Source organism: Periplaneta americana, chromosome 9 (assembly GCF_040183065.1).
Source record: "Periplaneta americana isolate PAMFEO1 chromosome 9, P.americana_PAMFEO1_priV1, whole genome shotgun sequence".
NCBI lineage: Eukaryota > Metazoa > Arthropoda > Insecta > Blattodea > Blattidae > Periplaneta > Periplaneta americana.
In genome coordinates this window covers 53,236,214-53,262,950 of record NC_091125.1, presented here as the reverse complement: position 1 = coordinate 53,262,950, position 26,737 = coordinate 53,236,214, and the positions used below count along the sequence as shown (strand labels likewise).

At 35.2% G+C, this 26,737-nt stretch overlaps 1 protein-coding gene across 2 annotated transcripts in view; it reads right to left on the bottom strand.

Moving 5' to 3' along the window:
• LOC138705937 (pleckstrin homology domain-containing family G member 5-like) overlaps window positions 1–26,737 on the bottom strand; it is a 705,365-nt gene that overhangs the window by 320,257 nt on the left and 358,371 nt on the right. Inside the window, exons 2-3 of one of the 2 annotated variants that reach the window (XM_069834735.1) lie at window positions 17,030–17,472; window positions 815–1,038 (exon numbers count right to left, since the gene is read on the bottom strand). The exons of the other annotated variant lie outside the window; for it this stretch is intronic. Of the exons in view, the coding sequence (XP_069690836.1) occupies window positions 815–931 (117 nt within the window). The 5' untranslated portion in view covers window positions 932–1,038; window positions 17,030–17,472. The remainder of the gene's footprint in view (window positions 1–814; window positions 1,039–17,029; window positions 17,473–26,737) is intronic. 2 annotated transcript variants of the gene reach the window in all.

The window sequence follows — 26,737 nt, the reverse complement described above, 5'->3', positions numbered from 1 at the left end:
TTTAATGTTAGCAGTTCGTTAGACATGTCCATAATTCCATGGTGCGCGGTAAAAAGGAAATAATCCACAAATTGAAAATTTTACGTAGAGCAAAAGCAATGTTTGAAATGAGATCCAAATTCATTACGGTAGGCTGGAAATCTGAAGCTCTACATCATTATGGAAGAGAATAGACATATGATCTTTATATTATCTGAATATGTAGTCTAAATTTTTTGTATTCACATGGAGGTCATAACTTAAAACAATCCATTTCTGACTTACCCTCTTTTACTGAGCACCACAGAACTATGAAAATAATGAAAAATCAACTTTTCTATATTCAAGATTAAAGACGACATTTTCTTATACAAAAAATACAACGGACTCGCACGGAACAACGTAACTCACAATGCTGCTACACTAATAAAGACCTCTTCTAAGATTAAAATTACTTTAGGATTCATATTTTACAAGGGCAACAAGAGACTGACATAAATGCACAGTTTCTGGAAGCAGTGTTAGCTCACACGCTTTGCAGATTTGAAATGTTCTTGCACAAAAGGAAATGTTGTTGCTCAACTGAAATTTGATTTAAATGTTCAATGCAGTAGTCCTCGTGGCTCTAAGAGAGCTGAAACGTTATTAGAAATGAGTGCTGCATAAGAAGCCAATCAGTTTAGGTCTTAAGAAGTAGTAATGTATTTTCAAGGCAACAATTTTATTCGTTTGTACTAACCCAAAAGTTGCCATGAAAACATTTTGACTTCAATTTCAATTTCAATCCCAAAGTTATCTTAATCGCACTAAATACAGCAGATGACATTGAACGTACCCTGTGCACCACCTGGAGACGACCCATGGGAGGCGATACGACCAGGAAGATCCTCATGGTGGCCCGGAGGAAGTCGTCGCGGACCGCCGGGTCGGATGATGTCATGAAGGCCGGCATCTTGTCGCTGCTGGGGGCGGCAGCAGCAGTGGTGGGGTTCTTGCCGCGGACCCGGCGCCTGATGGAGCCCACCAGGCGCCGCCAGTCGTGCGGCAGCTGTGACGTAGCTGTGACGCAACAATCATGTCCACTTAGTCCCCCCTACCATTAGTTTTTAGCAAGTTGGCAACATTTGGTTAATAAGCCACAGGTGGTACGTGAATGTTTGTGCGGCATGTTCTCGAATGTTCCTAGTAATGACATCGCATATGAATAGTTTAGATTTAATTGTACCATAATTTACACAAGCCGCGCAACTACTCGTGTATTTTTTAAACTTTACTGTTCATATGTGAGGGTTAGATTATTTTAAAACTTATAAAAGATATGTGGGAAGATCACAGATCTCCCGTGTTACCTAGATGATTAGAATGAGAAATGAAAATACTGAAAATGATGTGAACCTATATCCGCTTAAGATGTATATAATAACATAAGAGGACTTTACATTTACACATTTTTTAAATTAAAAACGGATCAGAGTCACAAGAAATTCTGAATTACCAGGAAAAAGGAAAAGGAAAACTGAAAGTCTGAGGAAGAAATGAAGCCTTAACTCGTATTGGCCTAATTCTTGATGTTGATGGTAGTGGTAGTGGTGATAGTGGTGGTGGTGGTGGTGATAGTGATGATGATGATGATGATGATGATGATGAGGAGGAGGAGGAGGAGGAGGATGGTGGTGATGATATTATTAGTGTAATAAATACTTAACAAGACTTTCGAGAACTAGATAACAGCATTCATATGTCTTAAATGAACTGTTTACAAAATCTGATATTCAAAAATACTACTTAAACCAGTAGAAGATCCCATTAAGGAATTGGACGCAGAGAAATAAGAAAAACAGTGTTTCATGTGTTTACATTTCTGTATGAGTTGAACTGTACCTTGCGGAATAGTAGGCCTACATATTAAAACAATTAATGTACTATATTTGAATAACTAGGCCTACTACAGAAACAATATTGTTTATGGGTTCAAGGTGTGGACGTTGGAAAAGCACAATAAGACCCGATTATTGGTCGTATGTGTATTATACGTGGAATATGTGAGAAGTGCCAGTGTATCCTAAATTAAAAGTGTGCGAAATGAGGTTGTTAGATCTCTAAATACAGAGGACTCTGATTGAAAGAGCTGAGAAGGACAACAAATTATTTGGACATGTTACAAGACGGAATATTTCCAAAACGTGTGCGCATGTGTGCGTATGTATGTATGTATGTATGTATGTATGTATGTATGTATGTATGTATGTATGTATGTATGTATGTATGTATGTATGTATGTATGTATGTATGTATGTATGTAAAAACATTTAAATTATGATTTACTTAACGAAGCTCGCAACTGCAGAGGTTATATCAGCGTCGCCGGTGTGCCGGAATTTTGTTCCGCAGGAGTTCTTTTACATGCCAGTAAATCTACTGACATGAGCCTGTCGCATTTAAACACACTTAAATATCATCGATCTCGGCTGGGATCGAACCCGCAACCTCGAGCATAGCAGGCCAGCGCTATACCAACTGCGCTATCGAGGGCGTATGTATGTATGTATGTATGTATGTATGTATGTATGTGCGAGTACTACCACATAGGCGTAAGAGAGGTAGATAAAAAAAGTCATGGAATAAAGTCATTAGAAAAAAAGCACGACTACCGGACTCTTCAACCAGGTAAAGACGAATACCAGAAATTATGGTATTTTGGAACGACAGAACGAGCGGCCGTGTAAAGTTCTAAAGGAAAATTAATTTTAATAAAGCCCAGTTAAAATGAATTTACTACGAAATACACATGCATATGCTAACTGGTGCTTCACTACTTTAAAACAAGAAAAGACATTTGAAAGTGTGAGGCAGTCTGTTTGTGGCATAATGACGCTCACAAGACTGCTTCGGACTTGACGTGGAAGAGGAAAAGTTCTGACAGAATAAATGTTGTAGGAAAAGTTTTCTCTAAGAAAACAACGTCTGAATTCTGGAACTCAGAGGAACGAAAGTTAAAACGGTGGCGGAGCTATTTACTGGGCACTGTGAAGTCAGGGAACATTTACTCGTACACACTATTAGGGTGTAAATAAGAAAAAAAAACTAAGTGGAAAATGTGCTTTGCTGAAAGGAACAGACCAATATCACATGTGACTACGAAGGTATAGGTCTTAGTAGACCGAAAAGTTTAGATCTCACAGAAACTCAACTAGAAACTATCTATAGGACGCCAGCGCAAAGCATTCTGGATTTCAATGCGAGAATAAAAGTTTTCGAAGCCTGAGGATGCCGTAATAACGGGATGCGACAGGTATTACAAGGCGGCAACGTTTGAGAGACCTAACTCAATCGCCATTTGAGATTTGATTTGTTTCATTTTATCACAAGAGATAAAATACTGGCAATGGAAAATCATATGAACTTGCTAATGTAGATTAATTGATTCTATTTTGGTTTTTGGGACATTCAAATGTTTTGCGACAGAATCAATGGATAACCAGATAAAGAAGTAAAAAAATCAACACTAAAAATACTCCAATTCTATTGGCAAGTAAAATTGAGTGTATTTATTACAGTATCGTGTGGAAATAAAACTGAAGGACTACCACCGTTTAATAGACATTTAAGCCGAATGAGTACAGAGTGTGTAATACGGCATATTTATATTAATATAATTAATGGTTTAATGCTAATACGAACTTCAGAGTTTAAGGAAGGAAAACGCAGAAGTGACTAAACTAGGGTGATCAGACGTCCCGTTTTCAACGGGATTATCTCTTTTTTCAGCCTCTTGTCCCCTGTCCCGAGAAAAGTATGCTCGGAACGCCAAATGTCCCATTTTTTTTTAAATGGCGTCCCGTTTCCCTTAATTATTATTGAAATATTTCTTTTTCTTTAATTTTATTTAATAATCCCGTAAAACATTGATTAATTCTATATTGTTTCTATCAGATGTCACCGTAATGAATTCAATAAAGGCCATGTTAATCACAAAATGTCCTTTAAAAAATGTGTCTTGCATGGACTTCTATAGTTTCCTGAAGGAACGGCCAACACTTCTAGAGCAAATTCACTCATCAAAGAAATATGATGCAGATTGTGCAGTTCATCTTCATAGAGAATGTTAAATAAAATAAATAAATAAATAAATAAATAAATAAATAAATAAATAAATACGTAACGTTTCATGACGTATTTTCAGTAGAATAATGCCACAGCTCATACTGTTAATGTATCCATGACTGAATATTACAGAATATTCTCTAAGGCTAACAGCTGCAGTAACGTGCAGGCCTTAGCGTTCGCGCAGGTCAGCCGACGGATATTACGTCAACATTCGCTGAAACTCTCTGCATAACATGGTGCAAGAACCAAATATTTTGTAAGCTTAGTATAATTTTAGATTTTTTGTAATTTCCTACTGATGTAAAATGAGGGACTTCAATAATGTATTCTATGAGGGGCAGTCAAATGAAAACGGTCAGATGCCAAAAAGTATAATAGAATATATTTATTACCTCAAAAGTAATCTATTATATATTATATATATTTATCCCACTACGAGACAAGACGATCAATCCCTTTCTATAAAAAGCTTAAGGGCTGTCTGCCGAACCAGTTCTTTACCCAGTCACACACGTCTTCGTCCGATGCAAAATGAAGTCCACGAATGTCTTTCTTCAACTCTCCAAAAATGTGAAAATAGCATGGGGAGAGATCTGGGCTGTAGGGGAGATGTTGAAGCGTTTCCCAACCAAATCTCTTAATCGTATTCCTCTCGAAGTTGGCAGTATGTGGGCGGGCATTACCATGAAGAAGGATAACGTCGTTCGATAGCATTCCAGGGCGTTTTGACTTAATGGCGCGTCTCAGTTTCTGTAAAGTTTCTTCATAACACTGTGCATTGATTGTGGTCCCATGCTCGAGAAATTCAACAAGCAGAGGACTCCTAGAATCGAAGGAGAATGTCAACATGACTTTACCGGAGTGTATTGCTCTGGACTTTTTCGGTGGGGGAGAATCCATGTGTTTCATTGTTGGCTCTGCCGTTTGCTCTCCGGTTCAAAATGGTGACACCACGATTCGTCCCCAGTGACAATACGGGACAGAAATGCATACTATTCCTCGTGGTATCGTTGCAAATGACCAGTGAAGCAGCCATTCCGTTTTCTTTTTTTGTTCCTCAGGCAACTGATGTGGAACCAATTGCGCGCAGATTTTTCGATAATGCAGGTGCTTCGTCGCAATGACGTGTACGAAACCGTGACTTATTCCCACCAAATGACGAAGTTCTTTCACAGTGATCCTTCGATTTCTCCGTACAAGACCATCAACCTCAGCAATAACAGCAGGAGTGATGGCACGAAGAGCCTGTCCTGGGCGAGCATCGTCTTGCAGTGACACGTGTTCCCCTCGGAATCTCTTGTGCCATTCCAGTACATGCCAACATGACATGCTGTGTTCGCCGTAAACAGCAGACATGCGACGATGGATTTCTCGTCCTCCTACTCCTTTAATAGTCAAAAATCGCACTACACCTCGCTGTCCTCCTTCACCTGCCTCCATTAGTGATGTTGGACGAACACACGTATCTCTAACCTCACTTCCAGCACAATAAACGAACGACTAGGTGTAAGAAGAGGTTGTAACTGTCAGTTCAGCAATCAAATTCCAGTGGTACCAACTTGCCCGCCGTGAGATATACGCATGGTGATCCATTTCATTTGACTGTCCCTCATACCTGACGATGAGGCCAATTGACAATACAGATATAAGGACGGTTTGTGGCGCAGGAGTAAATATTCTAGCCAAGGGATGTCCTATGAGATTATTGTGATAGGCTACAAAAAGTTGACGTAAAACATATCTTCTATGTTCTACGGATTCATCTGTCATTTTCATTCGACTATTGCTTAATTAAATCCCTATTTCTTCGACTCTGAACAGCTGTATAGCTGAATAAGGACGATAAATAAAGAATTAAGGTTTATATTACCATGGCATTGCATGAAGAGAAGATACAACATTTGTAATTCAATCAACAATTATTAGAGTTGTATGAAGTGAGGTAATGCTGATATAAATTTTTGAGTAAGTTATGTAAGTTTTTAACGTGTTTACGTACTTTTCCTCAACTCGTTATGAAGGCACCAGACTGCCAGGAACCGATGTGGAATTAATGTATTGGAGTGTCTAAAAATATGGAAAGAAGTCATATTCTATTACCGTCTTACTACAGATAGCTACAAGTCGTTGGTAGCAGCGGTAATGATTATGTAACGCACCTCGTTAGCAGATGTCCTAACAGACAGTTTTTGCGCATCGTCACCGAATTGAATTTAATTGAAAGAGAATGAATTTTCGCGGAATTATAAAACATCAATTGTACGCAAGATTCATTACCAGTTCACTTCATTCAGGCAGACGGACAAGTGGACTTAATTAGCTTTGAGAGGAGGCGTAAATACTAATTAAGTAGGAATGCATATTTGTAATATAGCTCTGAATTGCATAGGCCTATATTTAGAAAAGATCTTTAATTAAAGCTTCACGCATGAAAATTTTAAAACAAATTGCATTAAAATAAATAAAATAGTAATAAACTTCAGTTCAGAACAAAAAACCGTTGTTAATATCACATTAGAATACTTTTACAGTTATAATCACTTAAAAATCCATACGACCGCTACGAAGATTATGATTTTCATATTCATACATACGCATACTGATCGCAAGGAACTATACAGAATTATTCAAAAGCCATTAAAGATTCGGTCCTCTAACTTTGTTAGAAAGTAAGTTTATAGAAAAGTAACAATACAGTTCTGTTCACTAAAGAGTAGGTTTTATTCAAGTATAGGCTAAACCAATTTCTCAGAATACGCCACACTGTTGAGTAGCCCGTCTGCTGTCGCCCTGCAACTCGATTTATATTGCATGTTTCATAGTTTTGGCATCCCAATAAACCTATATCATTATCTCATAGGGTGCAGCGTAGCCCAACCTCCCATCATGCACCCTGTCGGTAAATTGGTCTGCGTAACTGACTTCATACGGGTGAATGACGAACAGTCAAGGACTCGCCATTAGTAAAATATATATGTATTTTAAATTTTATATAATTTCCTGGACTTAGGTCTACCAGAATGTTTTTTAGGTAACGGAATCGATACCATCAATTTTTTTTTACTAACTTCCACAATGAGAACAAATTGCATGATCCATTCCTCAATATAATATTAGAGTTCAGAGTCTTTTCAGTGTTCTAGAACAAATTCTTTTACATTCATAGTGACACTAAACAAAGCCAATTCGTATTTAGAGGCAACACCATTACTTCCTGGTACCATATACATTAACTAATTCAAAAATAGCTTGCATTGCTGTTTATTATTTTATTTGTCATAGCAACAATAGTGAGACAAATGAAACAGAAATTTCTGCAAAAATAAATCCCATTCTTTTATGAATAAAACTGTAATATTATTTTTGGCATGATCGTGTTTTTGGTTGTATTTACAGCTGTTGTTGTTAGGCCTTGAAAGTTAAATTCCCACACAGGAACTTGTTGTTAGGGAAACCATTCTTCATAACATAAAACTGTACTGAAATAGACCCATTACAGTGCACTTGAATCGGTATTTGTTAAAACATCAGTCATAAAATCCAGACTTGTAGGAAACTTAAAAACAATTGCTATTTAAACAAAATTAAAGTATTTTAGATCTCTGTAGATTAATTATTATGAACACATAAATCACCAAACGATATGTTGAACTATACATATTCCGAAATAACGACAAACTTGACGATCACAAAAATTGTGACTGACGTTGTTTCAACAAATACCAATTCACTTATTGTTACTTAGTTACCATTACAGTATAGTTTGGGAAGGCTTTGGAATAATGTTATTCTAAATTTTCAATGGAAAATATATTGTAACTTTAATAGTACATTACACAACGAACCTATAATGGTAGTAATTAAGACGCGAGTATATTTGTTTATGAAACGAGCGCAAGCGAGTTTCATAATTTTCATAAGAGCTTCTTAATTACCATTATAGGCAAGTTTCATACGACTTTTTATGCTCGACCACATTTCTAACTTGAACTTATTCATAAGTATTCATGTTATGGTTATCTAAGTGAGGAGCGGAACTGACCTTCTAAATTGTGAGATGTGCGCAGACGCGAAAGTATTGATTTTTTCCGAGGAACGAATGTCATTGACCTTTATATAATCTAGAGAATAACATGAACATTAATCTTGATATAACCTGGAAATTGATTTAGACATTGAAAAACGAGATGACAAATTGAATTTATTTGAATATTATTTACAATTAACGCTAATTATTATAGTAACAGAACATAACCTTCTGCGATAGTATTGGATTTCCAGCCTCCGTGACGTTTCGCTAGTTGTCTTTCGATTGCATATCCGAGAATAATTGATACTTGCGCTTTTATAATGCTACAATGGTGATTTCTCATTGACTGAACAACTGAACTATAATGAATAGGAGTACTTTAATGAGGTGCATTAAAGGGCTACTACCAGGTGTACAATTACTACATTTCGGCATGGTCGAGCATAAAAATATGATCGTACTCGTTTTTCAAACTTTTTCTTGATATTGTAAAAAGCACTTCCCAACCTTGCTATCGTAATATACTATTTCTATACATTTACGTCTTAACAAAGTTAAAGGACTTTCAAATCTTCAGTGACTTGATAACCCTACACATTATAGAAGCGAATAAGAAGAGAAACTGTGGTGCAATTTTATGAAAATAATATATATTTCGATATCACTGTATTGAGCTTCAATTAACCATTAAGTTGAAAAAGTGGTCGAATCGAAACCATATACAAAGGAGTTTAATGTGCAACAAAACGAATAAGATTATTATTTAAGGAAAAGTTGAAAGTTCCAAGTTTCCTAGATACCAGCGGAATGATCACATTATTAAAGAACGGAACAAGCCGCATTTCACTGTTACAATTCTAACTATTACCGTCACTATCATTAAGAATTATGGTGTTTGTAGAAGGGGTAAAAAAAAGATATTATTATAATGGGATTACACGTCCAGAAACGCCTCTGCTACGAGTTTTCTATTACGAGATCCAGTAGTTGGGCAAGACCAATTGTGTGTGTGAAAATCTGTCTTCGATATAGCCTATCTGTACACACTGCAGAAGAGCTTCTGGCAAGTTGTACTCGATTATCACCGAAGGACATCAGCTATGTGAGAGTGGATATGACAGTTCACATTGCTATGCTATGTTTTCTCATCTATATCGGGCCTTTTCATTGTAAATATCTGCTGTAAATGTTACTGACTTCAGCCAGATTTTCAGATACGAAACTGATGATGATAATAGCACATAAAGAATCTGTGAGTAATTAAAGTAATAAATGAAATAGCGTAAAGTGACTGTCAAGTTCACTTAGAGTTAATGCCAATAGGAAGATTAACAGTATGACTTACAGTTTGGAACTGGAATGTTACCAGCTTAGACCCTACTGCTACTTTACTTAGCAATGATTGTTGGAGTCCGGATGGCCGCGGGTCATCTATGTGATGCCATCTGCCGATTCAGCCGTATAGGCTAAAAAAAAGGTCAGATGGATTCCCACTAGAGTGCCCTTCCACCTCCCCATAAGCGTATTACGCCTCCTCAAACTGATGCATTCTATATGCTAATCACAATACTACATCATGTCGACAATGTTTTGGTTGATACTATTTCAATTCTGTAGTGCTCGGGAAAGTGGCACAAGCTCAAAAATGTTAATTTTACAGGAGAAGGAAAAAACTGTCTTCACACTGGTTTATGTCGATTTAATTTTCTTCTGTATGAAATATTCTAATGGGAGAAATACTTATGTCTCTTTTCCCAAAGCGAGCAGATGTTCCGTAAGTTGTGAATAAACTAATATTTTTTTTTGTGAAAATTGACTTATGCCAGTTTCCTAAGCATTGCAGAATTATGATAATGACTAGGGACCCACAAGGCTACAAGTTTAAGTATTACAGGAGTTTTCACTGTATTGGATGAGTGCGTGAATGTAGCAAACGAAGTATTTCTGTCTGCTCACGCGAATCCTGTTTTGTCAAGTTGATCAGAGCAAAACTTTAACAATTACACTTATATTTACAATTTATATTATGTAGGCCTGAACTATGTACACTAGAATACGCAATTTTTTAATTGTTTTTAAAAAATAAAGTGAAAATGTTTGTATGATATTTTATAAATTTTATTATAACTTTTTTTAAGTGTTACTAGCATTATATGGTACTAATTTTTATTGTATTTATCTGATGCATGTACCCTATAAGATAAAACATTGTAATAAATTTAAATAGATCATTTTCTTAATTAATAACAGTGTATATCTCCAATAAATGATTCCTTAGCATCGCCACAGATACACTTGATTGTACTTGTCACTATATCTTGTCACTAGAAAGTTATTGAAATTTATATTTTCCCCGCCATTCATAAAATATTTTGATATGATAACTCTTGCACAAAAATAGAGATCTATAACTGAAACTCGATTAATATATTTCAGTATTATTTGTATTTATCCTGGTAATAATGAACAGTTTGACTCATAGACATTTTGTTTTTTCAGCATTAACTTCCCATGATTTTACGAGAAGATTGGAAGAGAACGGCAATTACGTAGACTTTCAGCTCCCCACTACTACCATTAATGCACAACACAATGTCAATACGACGGTTGCTGTCGTCTGCGATGCAACGAACTTTTCTGTTGATTTTCGAGTTTGGCATTTTTTCCGGTTATTATATGCTTATTTAAGTTGTGTTAACTCTCGCTAGTAGTTTTATATTGTATTTTATCCGTCTTAGTATTTATTTTATTATTGTAAATATTTTTGTTTTATCACTATTATTATTATTATTATTGTTAATGAATTATTTTGTATTACAATCTTTGTGTCATTTCTGTCACGATTATTCTATTATTATTATTATTATTATTATTATTATTATTATTACTATTATTTATATCATCAGCATTATTATTTGAACCCAGTAAAATTTATGTAGACTACTGGTCTGTACCCGAGCACGAGCATTATGCTCATTTCGGGTATCTATTCATATGTATTCAATTCAAATGTAAATTGTAAATAAATTTGAATTTGAATTTGAATTTGAATTTACTATTCACATTATGATAAATAATGTAGGCCTAAATTGATCGAACATTATTTACACTATTACGCACAGTGTTGAGTATTGTAATGAAAGGTATGTTATTTCATAATATTATAGCCATTTTGTAAATAGTATACAATACTCTAGCATAAAGGGGCTTCAAACATTGACTACTTTCAAAAGCCGATTGTCAAGCAGGCTGCTTTTCGTCTCCAGAATATATTGCTTTAAACATAACTTTTGTGGAATATGATTTTTATTTTTCACATATTTTTCACTGTCCTTCATTATGAAATATCATTTCTTTGATACATATTGTTTTATTTAACAATAAATTGCAATATTTTAACTCTTAGAATTACAGGTAATTAAACACATCTACATTTTGTTATTATTATTATTATTATTATTATTATTATTATTATTATTATTATTATTATCATCATCATCATCATTATTCCATTGTTTTCAGTGTTGCTGTTACATTTTATGCTCATTTTTTACTGGTTGAGTGGAAGAGAAGACCTCATGATCTTAACTCTGCTAGTGAAAATAGATAAATTAAACACATGAAGAAATAACTTAAATTGTAGGAAACATTATCATAGTATCAGTCCTCATCACTATAATACATTGTAAACTGTCTATGAGATCTAGTTTTGAATCATGAATAGAATGTCAACTTCAGCATAACAAGATGCTGTAGCACGCATCAAATATGATGTCACATCATTATAGTCTATAAACAGCTAACTTCATCTCCATACGCCCTGGGATAAAATACGGTCCCTAATAATGACTATTCAAATGAAGAGTGAAGGTACAATTATGAAGAGAAACGAGAGAATCCCGAGAAGAACCCTAAGGATCATTGGCTTTGCCCACCACAAATACGGCTCCGTCATCACCGGGATTCGAATCCGGATCAGCAGCCATTGTAAGCTAGTGTTCTCCTGACTGCACTACCAAGGTGGCAGTTATTAGACATGCTCTATCTTATTTTGTATTGCTTATTGTGAATAAGCTTACCATATTACTGTAAAAATTACAGATATGCCTAACAGTCATTGAAAAATTTCTTGCATGCATATACATAGTACCAGAAGAGAATTGTTCCTCCGACTAGGATGAAAAGGCCATCTTTACAGTATAGAAATGAAAAAGGCTGAATGGTCAAACACTGTGCATGATGATATGATAAAAAGATTAGAGGCAATGAGGTCAGAAGTTTAATTATCTAACTGAAAGCACGAAATTAACACAAAAGGAAAAGTCACTTAGAAAGAACGGATTAACAAGGAATTTATAAGGAAGAATAAGTCTGATATAAAATGAGATCAAATCAGCAATGTAAAGGGATAAGTTCTCAAGTAATGAAAATATTTAAAAGCGACACGGGTAACACGATACTCTCAAAGGATTTATTTTTGCCTACACTGGAATAGAGTCTTTATAGAGGTCAGAAATGTGAGTGACTAACATATCGATCTGCTTTTAATGCCACAGCTGCTTTGTGAGGGAACATGATAGATGAGTTCAACATAGTTGAAGAAAGTGTCACAATTTCCACTACTTGCTCTACATACACCAACCAACATTTAGATATTTTGAAGCAAATAAACACAAAATACATAGGCGTGGGATTGAAATCTCTTTAAGATTTATAAATATCAACATTTATTTTTGAGGACGGGCCCTTTTTTCCGTCCCGTACAATTAATAAAGAAACAAACATCCAGTTTATAAGGGAGTAAGATAATTTTTTACTTCTTTTCTCGAAAAAGAATCCAGGTTACTTGGATTTGTAATTACAAATATTACCGACTGAGACATTTAAAAGGATCAAATCTGGAAGGAGCACAATATTGATTTCTGTGGAGGGTACCGATCCAGAAAAAAAATTTGGGACACCTCAATTTTCCAATGATTACTGAGCATGCGCAATATGTTATAACTGGAACTTGGAAAATTCAGGTGGCCCAAATTTTGTTTCGGAGTCTGTACGAATAATAATCGAAAAATCGTATTTAAAAAATATGACAGACCTACATGAAATAACATTCAATATATGTCGCTCAAAGGAGTGAAATGCAACAGCTACAAATAAATAAGAAGCACTGTATGATTGATAAAATAGCAAACTTACTAGTGTTAAGCACGTGTGGCTTACAGCTGTTTCGGTGTATACTATAAGCCACACGTGCTTATATAATTAACACTAGTAAGTTTACCATTTTATCAATCATTTGTATTTAAGTGTTAAAAGTGTGTACGCAAGATTCAAGATGGAAGCACTATATGTTTGCGTAAACTTAGTTTGTGGCAAAATAAAAATCTGCAACGCTAAAATAAAACCGACAGACCCATATCGCTCCGAGTTATACAAATTAAATCCAAGAAGTACATTCAAATACCTACACTAGAGATGGATTTTAATAGAAGAATATGTCTTCTATAGTCTCTTAATTACAATGTTCACGACTGGATCCAAAATCCCCGGTTTTAAACCCGAACAAGAGCTACAAATTCTGAAAGGCATGTTAAAAGTATTTAGCATGGCAGTCATCTGAAACAAGTCAGGATTTCCTTATCATAAAATCAACTTAAGAGCATAAATGCCATTTCTTATTTTAGCTCTGTAATTCCCAAGTTACACTCGTGTTCCAAAGAAATTTACGTAGATCTCTGTAAGCACTAACACTTTCCTCTAAATAAATTTTTGATTGGAGGTAGGCCTATGCCTTTAGATAATTATTCCTCCAGACCATCTTCAGAGATATACGGCATATATATTTCAACTCGACTCTCTGTTTTATGTAAGAAAAATAATGACTCTTTGTTTTACGTAAGAAAGATATTACTAAAAAAATATTATTAGAATTGACTTTGATTGATCGAAATTCTATGTTGTTTTAAAATTAAGAATTAATTTATATATTTCACATCTAAGTACCATTACTGGATGAATCGATTCTGAGATACTGCTTTAGCGACAAAATACACCAACTAAGCCTTTTTAGTTTTCAGAAAAAAAGAAATGGTATATCAGATAGTGAATCGTATTACAAAACGCGCCAATAATATGTCAAATTTGACAGTTTTAATTGAGAAAGTACAAATGTAGTTTAGATTTATCAATTTTAATTGCGAAAGTGTTATTTGTATTCCAGAAATAATCATTCGTATTTTAGAAAACTCATAGTCAAGGTTCGTTAGAGAATTGTTCTGGTGGTAATAGTGTACAACACAGTACAATTCATCATGTTGTTAGACGCTAAAATGTATTCAAATTATTACATCCTGAAATACAATTCACGCTCTCTGAAATACAAGTTAATAATATGAAATACAATTGAGGTTTTCTGAAATACAAGTTAACATTCTAAAATACAATTGATGTTTTCTAATATAATAGTTGATAATCTGAAATATAACTAACGCTTTCTGGAATACAAGTTAATAATCTGAAATACTAGGTACAACTGACGCTTTCTGAAATACAAGTGAGGCTTTCTGAAATATAAGTTAATAATCTGAAATATAAGTGAAGATTTTTGAAAAACAAATTACTAATCTGAAATAAAACTGACTCTTTCTGAAATAAAATTACTAATCTGAAATAAAATTGACGCTTTCTAAAATACAAATTACTAGTCTGAAATAAAATTGACGCTTTCTGAGGTACAAGTTACTAATCTGAAATACAAGTGGAAGAGACTCAGTTTGTTAGAAATTACTGTCCATAGACAGACAAAAATTGACGGTGTGCAGTAAACGATAGATATTATGGGTGCATAAAGTGAATTCCTGAGAAAATCTTGTTACCAATATTTTTCATTACCAAAACCCTTTCATTTACTTTTCGTATGAAGAAAAAGTTATAAAGAAATTAAAATATTAACATACGTAATATAAAGCCAGCATAAGTAAAAATTCTGCTAAACTTCAGCAAATGCAAAATGACCCTATTGATGATTTTGATCACTAAGAGTATATCATGTGTAGTCTGTAAGGTAGTAAACAACTGAAACAATGTATTTCATATGGATCTTCATCCACGTTCAGTATTCGTGACTTTATAACATCCTAATGTTGCCAACTGCATGAATATTTCCTCAAAGAATGAAATGTTTTCTTTTGGCTTCATGTTCACATTCGAGATGAAAGAAACGAAAGGTTAAAGTTTCAATAAACCCATAATACGAGCTACGTTTCTAAGTACTGAATATTTTACAACAATTGCCTCATTTACCGCAGATCGTGGTGAAGTTTCTTATTTTAAAGAACGAAAAATTAAGTCTTCAGGACTTCGGTAATTACGAATTTCTTGGTCCTGCTTAGAACGAAACATTGCAGACCAACGCACTCTTATATCAGTGAAAGTTGGGAAATTAGTGTAAATAATTTTTTGAATTAAAAAGACCTGAGGGCAAATAAATGGGAAAAGGGATACACGTAACAAAATGTGAGCGACATAAGTTCCTTTCCATTAGCGAGGAAGCTTATTGTTAGTCGAATTCAAAGATTCCTCCCTCCTTCAGGAATTGGGATTCAACCTGTCTCTCACACTTCTTGTCATTCAGATGAATGCACCGACAGTCGTTTGACTTCATAAAAACGAATACTGAGTTCAGAATTCCTCATTTGTACAAAAATGTATCATGTTCATGAGATTCAATAACAGTTCTCGTTCTCAGATTGAGAAAGTATTTAAATGTTATCAATATTTAGTGTGAAATAATCAATCATTTGCAAAGCTTGTATGCACACCTTGAAAGTATTTTACTGTGTGCAAAACGACGATTATAGATTTTTTTCTGTTTCGCGATGTCCTGCACTGAGCACTTTGTATTCCTCAATTTTTACCACAAAAATGGAATAACAAGCTATAAACGAAAAAAGAAACTTACGAAGAGAACCAACTAGAAATGACTAAAAATCACAGGTCTTATTTAAACAACCGCCAGAAAGCATCCTAACAAACATCGAGAACAATAATTATCATGCGAAGTTAATTTAAGTAAAGAATTGCTGGAAAGAAATGTTTGCAACAAGGAAGCAAATAAAATCTCATTTGTGTTTAATGGAACTATTACACTATCTACCAAAAAGTAATTGAGCACTGTTTTTGCCCCTTTAGAACCTTGTGGTACCACCTCTTGTTACTATAACAGCAGCCACCCTGTCAGGCATGCTCTCCACTAGTTTGTGTAGGATATCCACTGGAATGCGTCGCCATTCCTCTTGCAACATGGCACTCAGTTGGACAATGGAAGTTGGCCGCATCTCCTGAGACCTCAATCGCCGGTCTAATTTATCCCAAAGGTACTCAATGGGACTGAGATCAGGACTCTGTGTAGGCCAGTCCAACCCGTGAACATTATTGTCTCCATACCACTGAATAGTAGCCGCCGAAACAAGGGGCAAACTTCCATTGTCCACCTGAGTGCCATGTTGCAAGAAGAATGGTGACACATTCCAGTGTATATCCTACACAAACTAGTGGAGAGCATGCTGACAGGGTGGCTGCTGCTATAGCAACAAGACGTGGTACCATGAGGTTCTAAAGGGGCAAAAACAATGCCCAATTACTTCTTCGTAGATTGTGTATTTTTAGACTCTGGAAGTCAGTTCTCACGTGTTGTAATGCAACTTATATAACTACATTTCAGTTCGAACGTATGAAAAATCAATTTGAAACGAAAAAGTCTAAAGAAGAAAATTTTCTTGCAAGTGCTAAGTTTCCTACGTTAGCGTTACATGATCGATTTGATTTGTAATAATTATAAGAAGAATTAGGCCTATTGAACATGAAGCCAAAATCTAACATTGCCAATATTATCAAACCTCAGTTGCCACATACCCCATGCTGTATTATTGCCGCTGCTGCTGCTGCCGCCGCCACCATGTTGTCCAGATGTCGCTAGTGTTGTGACACCATTTCCAGAAGGCGAGATGTCACGTGACCCAGCTGCAGCGTTGCTAGCACTGCCTCGTCTCCTCGTGGTCGCAGGAGTAACTTTGGGACACGTCTTCAGCCCCAACCCAGACCGAGCAATCTTGAATGAGTAATGCAGCCCAATTGTTCTGATCACCAAATAACGGACGGAAGATATCGTTGGAGCGTTTCCGTATTCACACGGATTCGCAGAGGCAAGTCACTAGATGTCGTTGAAAACACATACACAACACATATCATTCCACACTTAACGGTTTGCTATATTGTTTAAACGTTAGTCACTTCTTCTGTTTATAAGTTAAATCACTCGAATAAAACTGCGCCAATATTCTAACTCAGAAAGTAAGCTGAAATAAATTTTCAAGTCTTAAATTAAGTTAAAACAAAAAGTATGATATCAAGTATAACAAATCATAATATGCCTAATTAATCTAATGGAAATTTGTCTCCCACTCGATTTTACAAAGGAAGAAGAAATAGTCGTGTTCCTGAACGTGGGAAAGGTTAGTTTCAAAGATTATTAATGAACAATAGTTGTGCAATAGGTCATTGTTCTTTGGGTAATATTTTATGTCTTACGTAATATCTCAAGTGTTGGTTAATTTTCTTCTGAGAACTAGTCTATCCAGAAGTCACCTGGAAAATGTCTGAAGTAAAATGAAGAAAACGGAGTGAGTAATTTTATTAATAAATTTTGTTTCTTCTTTCAATTACAGTTTTATAATCTTATGCACCTCTACTAAATCTTAACTGAAATCAAGGGATATTTCGAATAAACATTGCTAGCAAAAACGCACAGAAAATTGTTAAATGTATCCTCAATATAATGCTGTAGAAATTTTACGAGAACATAATATGGCGACACGGGAAAAGAGAACCGAGAAATCTTCTTCTATGTGCTATTTGTGAACATTATATTTTTGCTCCATAGTAGAATTCATATTTTCTGCGATGTAGCTTTTAAGTGTTTTAACCTATGTCGAAATAGAACATTTCAATTTGTCAAAAGTATATTTTACTGGTTTCATCATAAAAAACAATCGAGTAGGTAGCAGAAACGTAATGCTATACCTTGTACGTATAAGATGGGTCAATACCACAATTTCTAGACATTCGATACTCAAATACTCGATACGGATACCAGTTTTAGCTAGAGCTTTGATACTCGATACTAAGATTTTAAAAGCGTGTCGCAGAATTACTTTGTTGCAGTTTTCTACGCCATTTTGGTTAGTCTCGTATTCGATGTAACGAAGATAGTTAATACTTAAACAACAGCACATGCAATTTGTTTGCGGCGCCGGATTGTCTTCGCTTCATAGCACTTATATTCCGCGCCCCTTACTTTAGAAACAGGTAAGAATTCATAGGTTTAAATAAATTATTTTCCTGAGAAATTCCGGACCTTATTAATTGTAGTTAGGTATCTTGAGTTTATTCACACGTCTTATATTTGACCAAATCTATTCTGGGCAGGCAGTGGCAATACTAAACCTTTTACAACCGCTGCTGAGAAATTTTCTAACCGCACATATGGGGCTACAGAAGTTATTTTATTTTATTTTATTTTATTCATTTTTATTACGGAGGAGGGCCCGAAGGCCCGCAGCCTGAGGCTTATTGATATTATGTACTTCGATAAGGATGATTGTTTCAGTTTGTAAGATCGCATTTCTTTAAGTATCGTGATTCTCTGTTTGGTGTCATCTATCGATTCAAAACAGTCAGTTCCGATAGAGTTGGCAACGAAATCCGAGCTTTGGATCATTAGGGGCGAGGATTATTTTTTACAACCTACTGTTATAAAATACTTTTAAAGGTGCAGAATACAACAAAGTATCGAATGTTCTCGATACCGGTACTCATAAGTATCGAGTGTCCAAAGTACGAGTATCTAGGACTCAACTCTAATACACACATAAGAACCGCCGCTCTTCACTGGCAAAAGTAAGGTGAACAGTATTGAGTTGCTTATGTCTCGATAGTAAACATCTGTGAATCAAACAATTATACCCTGTGTTGTCTTTCATGAAAATCCAGCGTTTTACATATCTTACATCCTGGGAATCTACTGGGTTTATCAAGTGTAAGTCAATAAAAGTCCAAAATATAATTTCTGCAACGGGTGTGAAAAATCCTGAACAGATTCAGTCTCTGAATATTATTTTCAGTGAGCTATTTTACGACGCTGTATCAATATCTCAGGTTATTTAGCGTCTGAATGAAATGAAGGTGATAATGTCGGTGAAATGAGTCCGGGGTCCAGCACCGATAGTTGAGATAAAACCTCAACCAGGAAACTTTCCCCAACCGGGATTCAAACCCGGTCCACCTGGTTTCGCGGTCAGACGCGCTAACCGTTACTTCACCTCTGAAGATGAAACTAGCAAATTTTTACCATCATTTCTTCCTTCCCTCCTTTACTCATCCTCTTCGTCCTCCCCCACTTACGTAAAAAGTTCTAAGGGCGTGAACGTATTAATTGAAAGATTCTATCTACAATCAATTCACGGGGATTAAACAGGGAACATAAGGGACAAGTAAGAACTTATGTTGGCTGGTTTATTCCACTTTAAACCTTCGGGAGCTAGTCAATAGTTGACAAGGAGTTTACGCCTAGCTCTTCTAATGTATGGTAAATCTATGTAAGGAAATTCCTTCTTCATTTCTACAACGCCTTCATGTACAGCTCATGCATTTTGTGAAGGCACTCCCCCCACTCTTCCTACAGAGCTGTGCACGAGATCAGATGAGTCTACTTACAAATTATATGGGAATGGGTTAGCCTTTGCCTTGAACTCGGTAGACACACGCCCGACCTTCCCTTCTACTCCTACCCCTTCCACAGAAACATTGTTCCCGTATTGCATATCGCGAGTGTCTTGACAAAATGCACGAGCTGTAACATCACTGTGCTCTTACTCCAATTTTAACAAAATCTTGAAACATTTAAACGCTATACAAAAATATATAGACATATCTACCCATCAGAATTTGAACCCATATATTTAAGGTAAGAGGCAAGAAAATGGTTTAATTATAAGACAAAACTTGTTTTTATGGTGATATATCCGAATACAATAAGCCTTGATGCTAATTCCTTAGGACGTTCGCTGTAGAAATCTATAGCCTCTCAGTCTCCTTGAGAACGTGGTATAAATGAAAAGTTAGGGGAAATATGATACCCTCGGTGGCATACGCTTGATATGCTTGTCGTTGCTTATTGACAAGTTGGCGGATTCACACCCGGCCAAAGAATAATGATTTATGATGTGCGATAAAAATTCTCAACGTGGCTTCCCACGGAAGGGAAATTAATGTTTGTATTCCATGCCGTGGATTTATCTAGGCAAAATTACCAGCAAGTTATTTACAGTCCCAACAGGTTTATCTATTTTAAGAATATAGCTTGAGACTTCTAATGTAGGGAGTCTTACGAGACAGGAGAGGCGAGAAAAATAGAAAACAGAGTAGAAGAAGCATTTTGAATATTAAATCTATCTTGAGATTTACTGCCTCTGATATTTCAGAACGTTGGAAACTATACACCGATAGATAATCCAAATTATTATTTCAGAATCTAATCGCCTTGGAAATCTATAATGCGATAAGGTAGGTCTAAATGAACATGAGGCGAATAGATTTTTGAACGCTTCGATATTTAACCCATAAATAACAGTCTAGTATATACAGTCACGAAGGTCAATACGTAGGGAATATGCATCCACAGATAGTTGCTGACCACTAGGATCGCTACTATTGCATCACAGACAATGCGAAATAGTACCGGCACAGTCTATTGCTCCTAGCACCCTCACAACTCATGCTTCGTGACTGTGCTTAAATTGGCAAAACTTCATTTCTCACACTAGTTTATTAAACCGTGCCGGACTGTAAAGAAAACAACTATCGCAATGTCCATATTTTATATGTTATACAATGTTACAGTATTGTTAATTTTTTTAATTGAAGTAAACTTTATTGTACATAAATAAATACATTATAGGCTAGTTGAGAATAACAAACAGAGAAAAGAAAACAAAAGAAAAAAATAACTTGACACTTGTTTATGGGTATTGCCCACTGGCAATCCCAAAAGTACCCTATAGCCTCATATCACTATGCCGTTTTCTTTTTAATCTTCTGTGGGCTGGATCTTGTAGTGGATTAGTGACAATTACTTGAAGTAGCGGATTCATATGGTTTAGGAAGGAGTTGTACAGTCTGATGTAGCTGTGTCTTAGGACCTCCGTCACCTCAGGAATACAGAGATCATCGTGCAGGTTAATTGTTAAAATTTGGTTAAATTTAATTTTCCTACCAATTTTTTTTTCTATTGTTCTATTAAAATTATAGCATATAGCCTATTATCCTGTTGCATCCTATAGAATACTTTCTGAATTTAAGGGTTAAGGGACTTAAAAAAAAAAAGACAACCTTTTGAATTACATACACGTAGGTAGGTGGAAAAATACAAGGATTATCGAACAAAACAATAAACCAAGTAACAGATTCAAGTTTCTTAGGCTGTTTTAACTCATTTCACCGATAGTAGCCTTTCTGGGTAAACGGAGAATGCGAACAAGCGACAGCCGGGTCGCTGAGTAGCGATTTCTCTACAATTTGTTCACGCAGTGATCAAAACTTCATACAATTTTGATACTGTAGTCTTCATGAGAATATGTCAAAAAAATCCAATAAATGGCCATACATATGGGAAAGGTGAACTGGTGATCATAACAGAGAAGCGAACTGGAGACTATTCTAATGAAATTTGCTCCAACACAGTTTTTGAGAATCTTTAGTTCTATCTGGACTCGCCAACATTGAAATAGGTATCTCCAACCTGAAAAGTCGTCGCTATTAATTCGGATAAAGGTACATTCTTTTATTGTTAGAAAATATTAAAAGCAACTGCTTGATTAAAAAAAGTTATTTCAGAGTGTTTCAATGATGAAGAGATTAAGTGCAGATCGCAAACTCGGTAGTTATGTAGTTACTGTGTTGAGTGGGATGCTCTGATTTCTTTCGAAATTGTTTTTCCAGGAAGGAGGTTGGAAAGTTCGTAAGGGTCTGTAGTTGTCCTTACACCTACAACAACAGAAGCATCGTCTTATCGACTGTCACTAAGAGCGACTCTTCACTGTTTGCAACTGTGTAGAGTTTACTTTTCCACGTATTAGGACAAGTTTCTTTCATAACAGTGGGGTGGTGCATTGCGGCAGCCAACTTAATGAAACTTTACCCAGCTTCTGAGATAAAAGAAGAATACTATATGTTCATCAAACTACAAATTGATGCGATGCCCAACATGAATTTGAATTACTTGTGCATTCGATTTAGTTCGCTGAATCCAATTTATATTCAAATCGATCAAAATAAACTTGAGGGTTTCTCCAGTCTGTTACTACGAAATCCGTCGCCAGCTCATTACCACCGTTTCACGAGCTTCGAGTATAATACTCTATATCCTACGATACACAGCAGACATAATCCGACCAACTACTTGAATTGAAAGCATATTTAGAATTCGAAAATAATTGTTCTTTCATATAACTAATTTTAATCGAGGAAATTGATGGTATTTAATAGAGATGAACAAAACTAATTGCCGCTCTCGCTCGCTGTGTTCGTTGCATTTGTCTTTCGAGTCTCTGCTCGTCATTCTCGCTGCGCTTCGAGTCTTGCTCGTTATTCTCGAGATAGCATTTGGTCGGCGTGGAAAGATTTCGTAACTTTAAATAACATACATCATTGAAATAAATAACATAAATGTTTAAATGAGACAAAAAGACAAAACAGACCAGTATCTTAGTTATCAATATGTTCTGGTTCTATTATATGATATTACCTACCTACGGTTATATAAATAAAAAAAATTCTCAAATAAATTTGCATTTATAAGAAACATAAAACATGACATTAATATCTTTTTACTTGAGATTGCACACTTGATCTTAAACATATGAAAAGAAAATTCCTAGCCTTTTAATAAGGGCCTAGTAATTAAATAAAGACTGGGGAACGGATTATTATACACTGAAAGGTAGAGATGTTTCAAATAGGCTACTTGATTGTTTATACATATGTAATAGTTGCCAAAGTAGATAAAAGTTCAGTAAGGTATAAACAACTGCTGTCTTCGGGACTACATCAATATCGAGTCTCGGAAGACTCACAACCAATCTTTACGTCAAGGACGCGACGTAATACAACATTGTCGTGCGGGTTTTCTGTTTTGTGGGCGCTGTTAATCTCGTTTTCTCGATCGTTGTTCATTTCTAGTATTTAACACGTCCACTTTAGGAGACTCGAGATTTAAACTCAGAGACCAGCTATCCTGATATGGGTTTTTCGTGGTTTCCCAAGTTTTTCCAGACTAATGTTTTTTAGTGGGTTATTTTACGACGTTGTATCAACATCTCAAGTTATTTAGCGTCTGAATGGAATGAAGGTGATAATGCCGATGAAATGCTCATATTGGGTTGAGGGAAAACCCAAAGGAAAAAAACCTCAACCAGGAAACTTTCCCCGACCGGGACTCGAACTCGAACCACCTAGTTTCGCGGTCAGGCGCGCTAACCGTTACTCCACAGGTGTGGACTTCAGACGAATGTTGGGATAGTATAAATTGTAAGGCCACTGTCAGCGTCTCAATCCTACAGTCCTTTATAACATAATCATAAGTCCTCTTCTCTCCTTTCGCGACAGGCCGGCCATCTATCGAAGAAGTATCGCAATTGGCTGTGTGCTCCCCCCTATCGAGAGGGCATTAGAGGCAACTGCTGAAAGCTAGAAACGCCTAGGCCCATTTCACACATACACAACGACGTCCAAACAGATTTATTTTTAAACCGAACTATCAGAGACTGAAATGTTTTACATGCCGAATTAATATTTTTTTTTTTCAAGAAGCGTCAAGGTATTTAAAACAAGCTTAAAACTATTACTAATAGTCGTGTAAATTATTTTTGCATTAAGAAATGACAAATATGAAGAATGATTTGAGCTGTTGTGACAGTGAAATGTGTTACAGTGTCATTGCAGTAAGGCGAAAGCAAAGTGGTTAAAGCGAATGATCGTGTGTGCTATAATATACGCGTACGTGTATGGACAATTTTGTGCCTCTGATTCATGTACACAGAGCGAACCGTAAGTAATATCATTAATTTTAGTTGGTTATTCTTTGAGATATTTTAAACAAAACAGTTTAATACAAATTTTGCTCGTTTTTGCTTCCTTTTCGAGATGAAAATTGTTTTACATGAAATATTTCAAGCGTGTTTTGGGAAAGTCATTAACTGAATTCTCAATATGCTCAATCAATTTAAAAGAGCACTGTATTATGATATTAAACGATTGAAAGAAGTTTTCATCCGAACAAATGTAACATTGTAAAATTTATTTGCAGAACGAAACGTTATATTATTTACAGTTCACCCTGTAAATGTATTAAGATCTACCGAGCATGATAGCCTTGGAAATTGAGTGACTAGAAATCAGGAGGTTTTGGGTTCTATCTCCTAAAATTAAAACTATTGCGACAGTGAAATGTACTGTGGTAGTGAAATTTTAGTGGTATAGTGGCAATGAAAAGTTTTCGAAGTGGCAGTGAAAGTGTCAGTGCCAGTACAGAATGAGGTGAGAATCAAATGAGTGTGGTGAATGATTATATGTGCCAAATTATACACGTCCATGTATGATTAATGTAATAAATCTGACTTATGTATATTCATATACGAGTATTACAATATTATTGTAAAATCTTTGTTATTGTATGTAATTTTGCTTGCAATAATAAATAAAAATGTAAAAAAATCGAATATATGTTAAGATCTACCGAGAGTGATAGGTCTGGTGACAAAGTACCAAGAAATCCAGAGGTCTGGAATTCGATCTCCCGAGGGCGACAATTCTGGCTGAAGTTTTTCTGGTCTCACTCAGTCACACCAGGAAAACCCGGGATTGTCCCTTAAACTATGGGCAACGAAGCAAAGTTTTATATTTAGACTTGGAAGGTATTTTGATATGTACTGATAAGTGTTTGGAATTATACACGGAAGTATTTAGATGTGTATGCATAAGTATTTAGATAATGTACTGATAAGTGTTTAGATCTGTAGTGTTCTTGTTTTTATTCTTACATTTATTGATCTCTTTTGTTTCATTTATATTTTTTTTGTTACCTAACTGTTATCAGGTGAAAACTCATTCGTAGTTAATAAATATTCATCCATCCATCCATCCATCCATCCATCCATCGATCTGTAATATGTTGCCATTACAGTTACGATAAGTTAACTACTGTAGTCTATTGTTTAATGAAATTTTGCGTCTATAACTAATCAATAGAGGAAACACTTTACACTATTTTCGCACGAACGGTCCGCTCATTATATTCAGCATCATCAGGTCCTATATACAATATTTAACATGTTGGCAAATGACATTATATTGAGATGTACAAATTGCACTTGAATCACAAGTATAAAGTGTCTAACAACATACACATAAATACAAAAACAAAGAGTTAAAAAAACAATTACGTACCAATTAAATCTGGATTATTAAAATACAAAGTTGAGAGTATTTTGTTAATTACATTAAAAAGGTAGATAATTATAAAATAATTGGTGTTGTCTGGAAACATGCGGAGCATGTATTATCAGGAAAAGTAGCTGTCACGGTTGTTGAGGGTAGCCTGACGTGACGAACATCTTGTAAAGTGATTTCATTGTATCAGCGATGTTTCTTATGGTTGTCACGTCAGATGTCATGCAAGAACTGTCATAATGTTAATATGCGAATACTATCCATGTTCATAGAATGCAGTTTCAAAATTACGGACTAATTAAAAGAAATTACAATAACTATTACACTTTTACTACGTCATACTACTTTTGACCAATAAACCTGTACGGAACGACGTGTTTCAACTAATCATGGCTGCAAATTCTACAATTTTATCACCTTCCTAGCATTTGTTTTATTATCTGCCTAGAATTTGTTTCTTTGTTTGCCAACATTATACTTTCAATAATTGTACCTTTGAAAATTATTTATGTTTATGCCATCATCCTGAATTAAAATTTTTCCATCATTTATCTTGTTTATATTATTTAGGTTATTTTATAGCTTCTGCTATATGAGATGGATAGTCACTATCAGAGATTGTTTAATACATATTGATAATTGAAGTGGAATGCAACCTTTTAATAAAAATGAAACTGAATGAACAAAGCCTTCTTGACTAGTAATCATCCATAGAATATATGAAGATTGTATAGTTGCAACAACTTGGAACAAGAGAACAGCAGATCATAACACACTACTGCCATCTAGCGGAATATTTGTGATGATGAGATGGTACAATAATACATTTTCAAGATAGTTTAGTACATATTTTAGTAAGTCAATTAATATTTTATTGTATTAGAGTACTTTATTTCTTCTAATGTTTATATAGTACTTATAATCGTGTAATAGTCAATTAAATCCCACTCGAGTTTTGATTTTTTCTAGATAAATAAATTGTAAAATAATGTAATTATGACGGTTTGAATTAAACTTTATTTCATTAGATGAACGTTTTCTTTGTAATTCTGAGGTTGG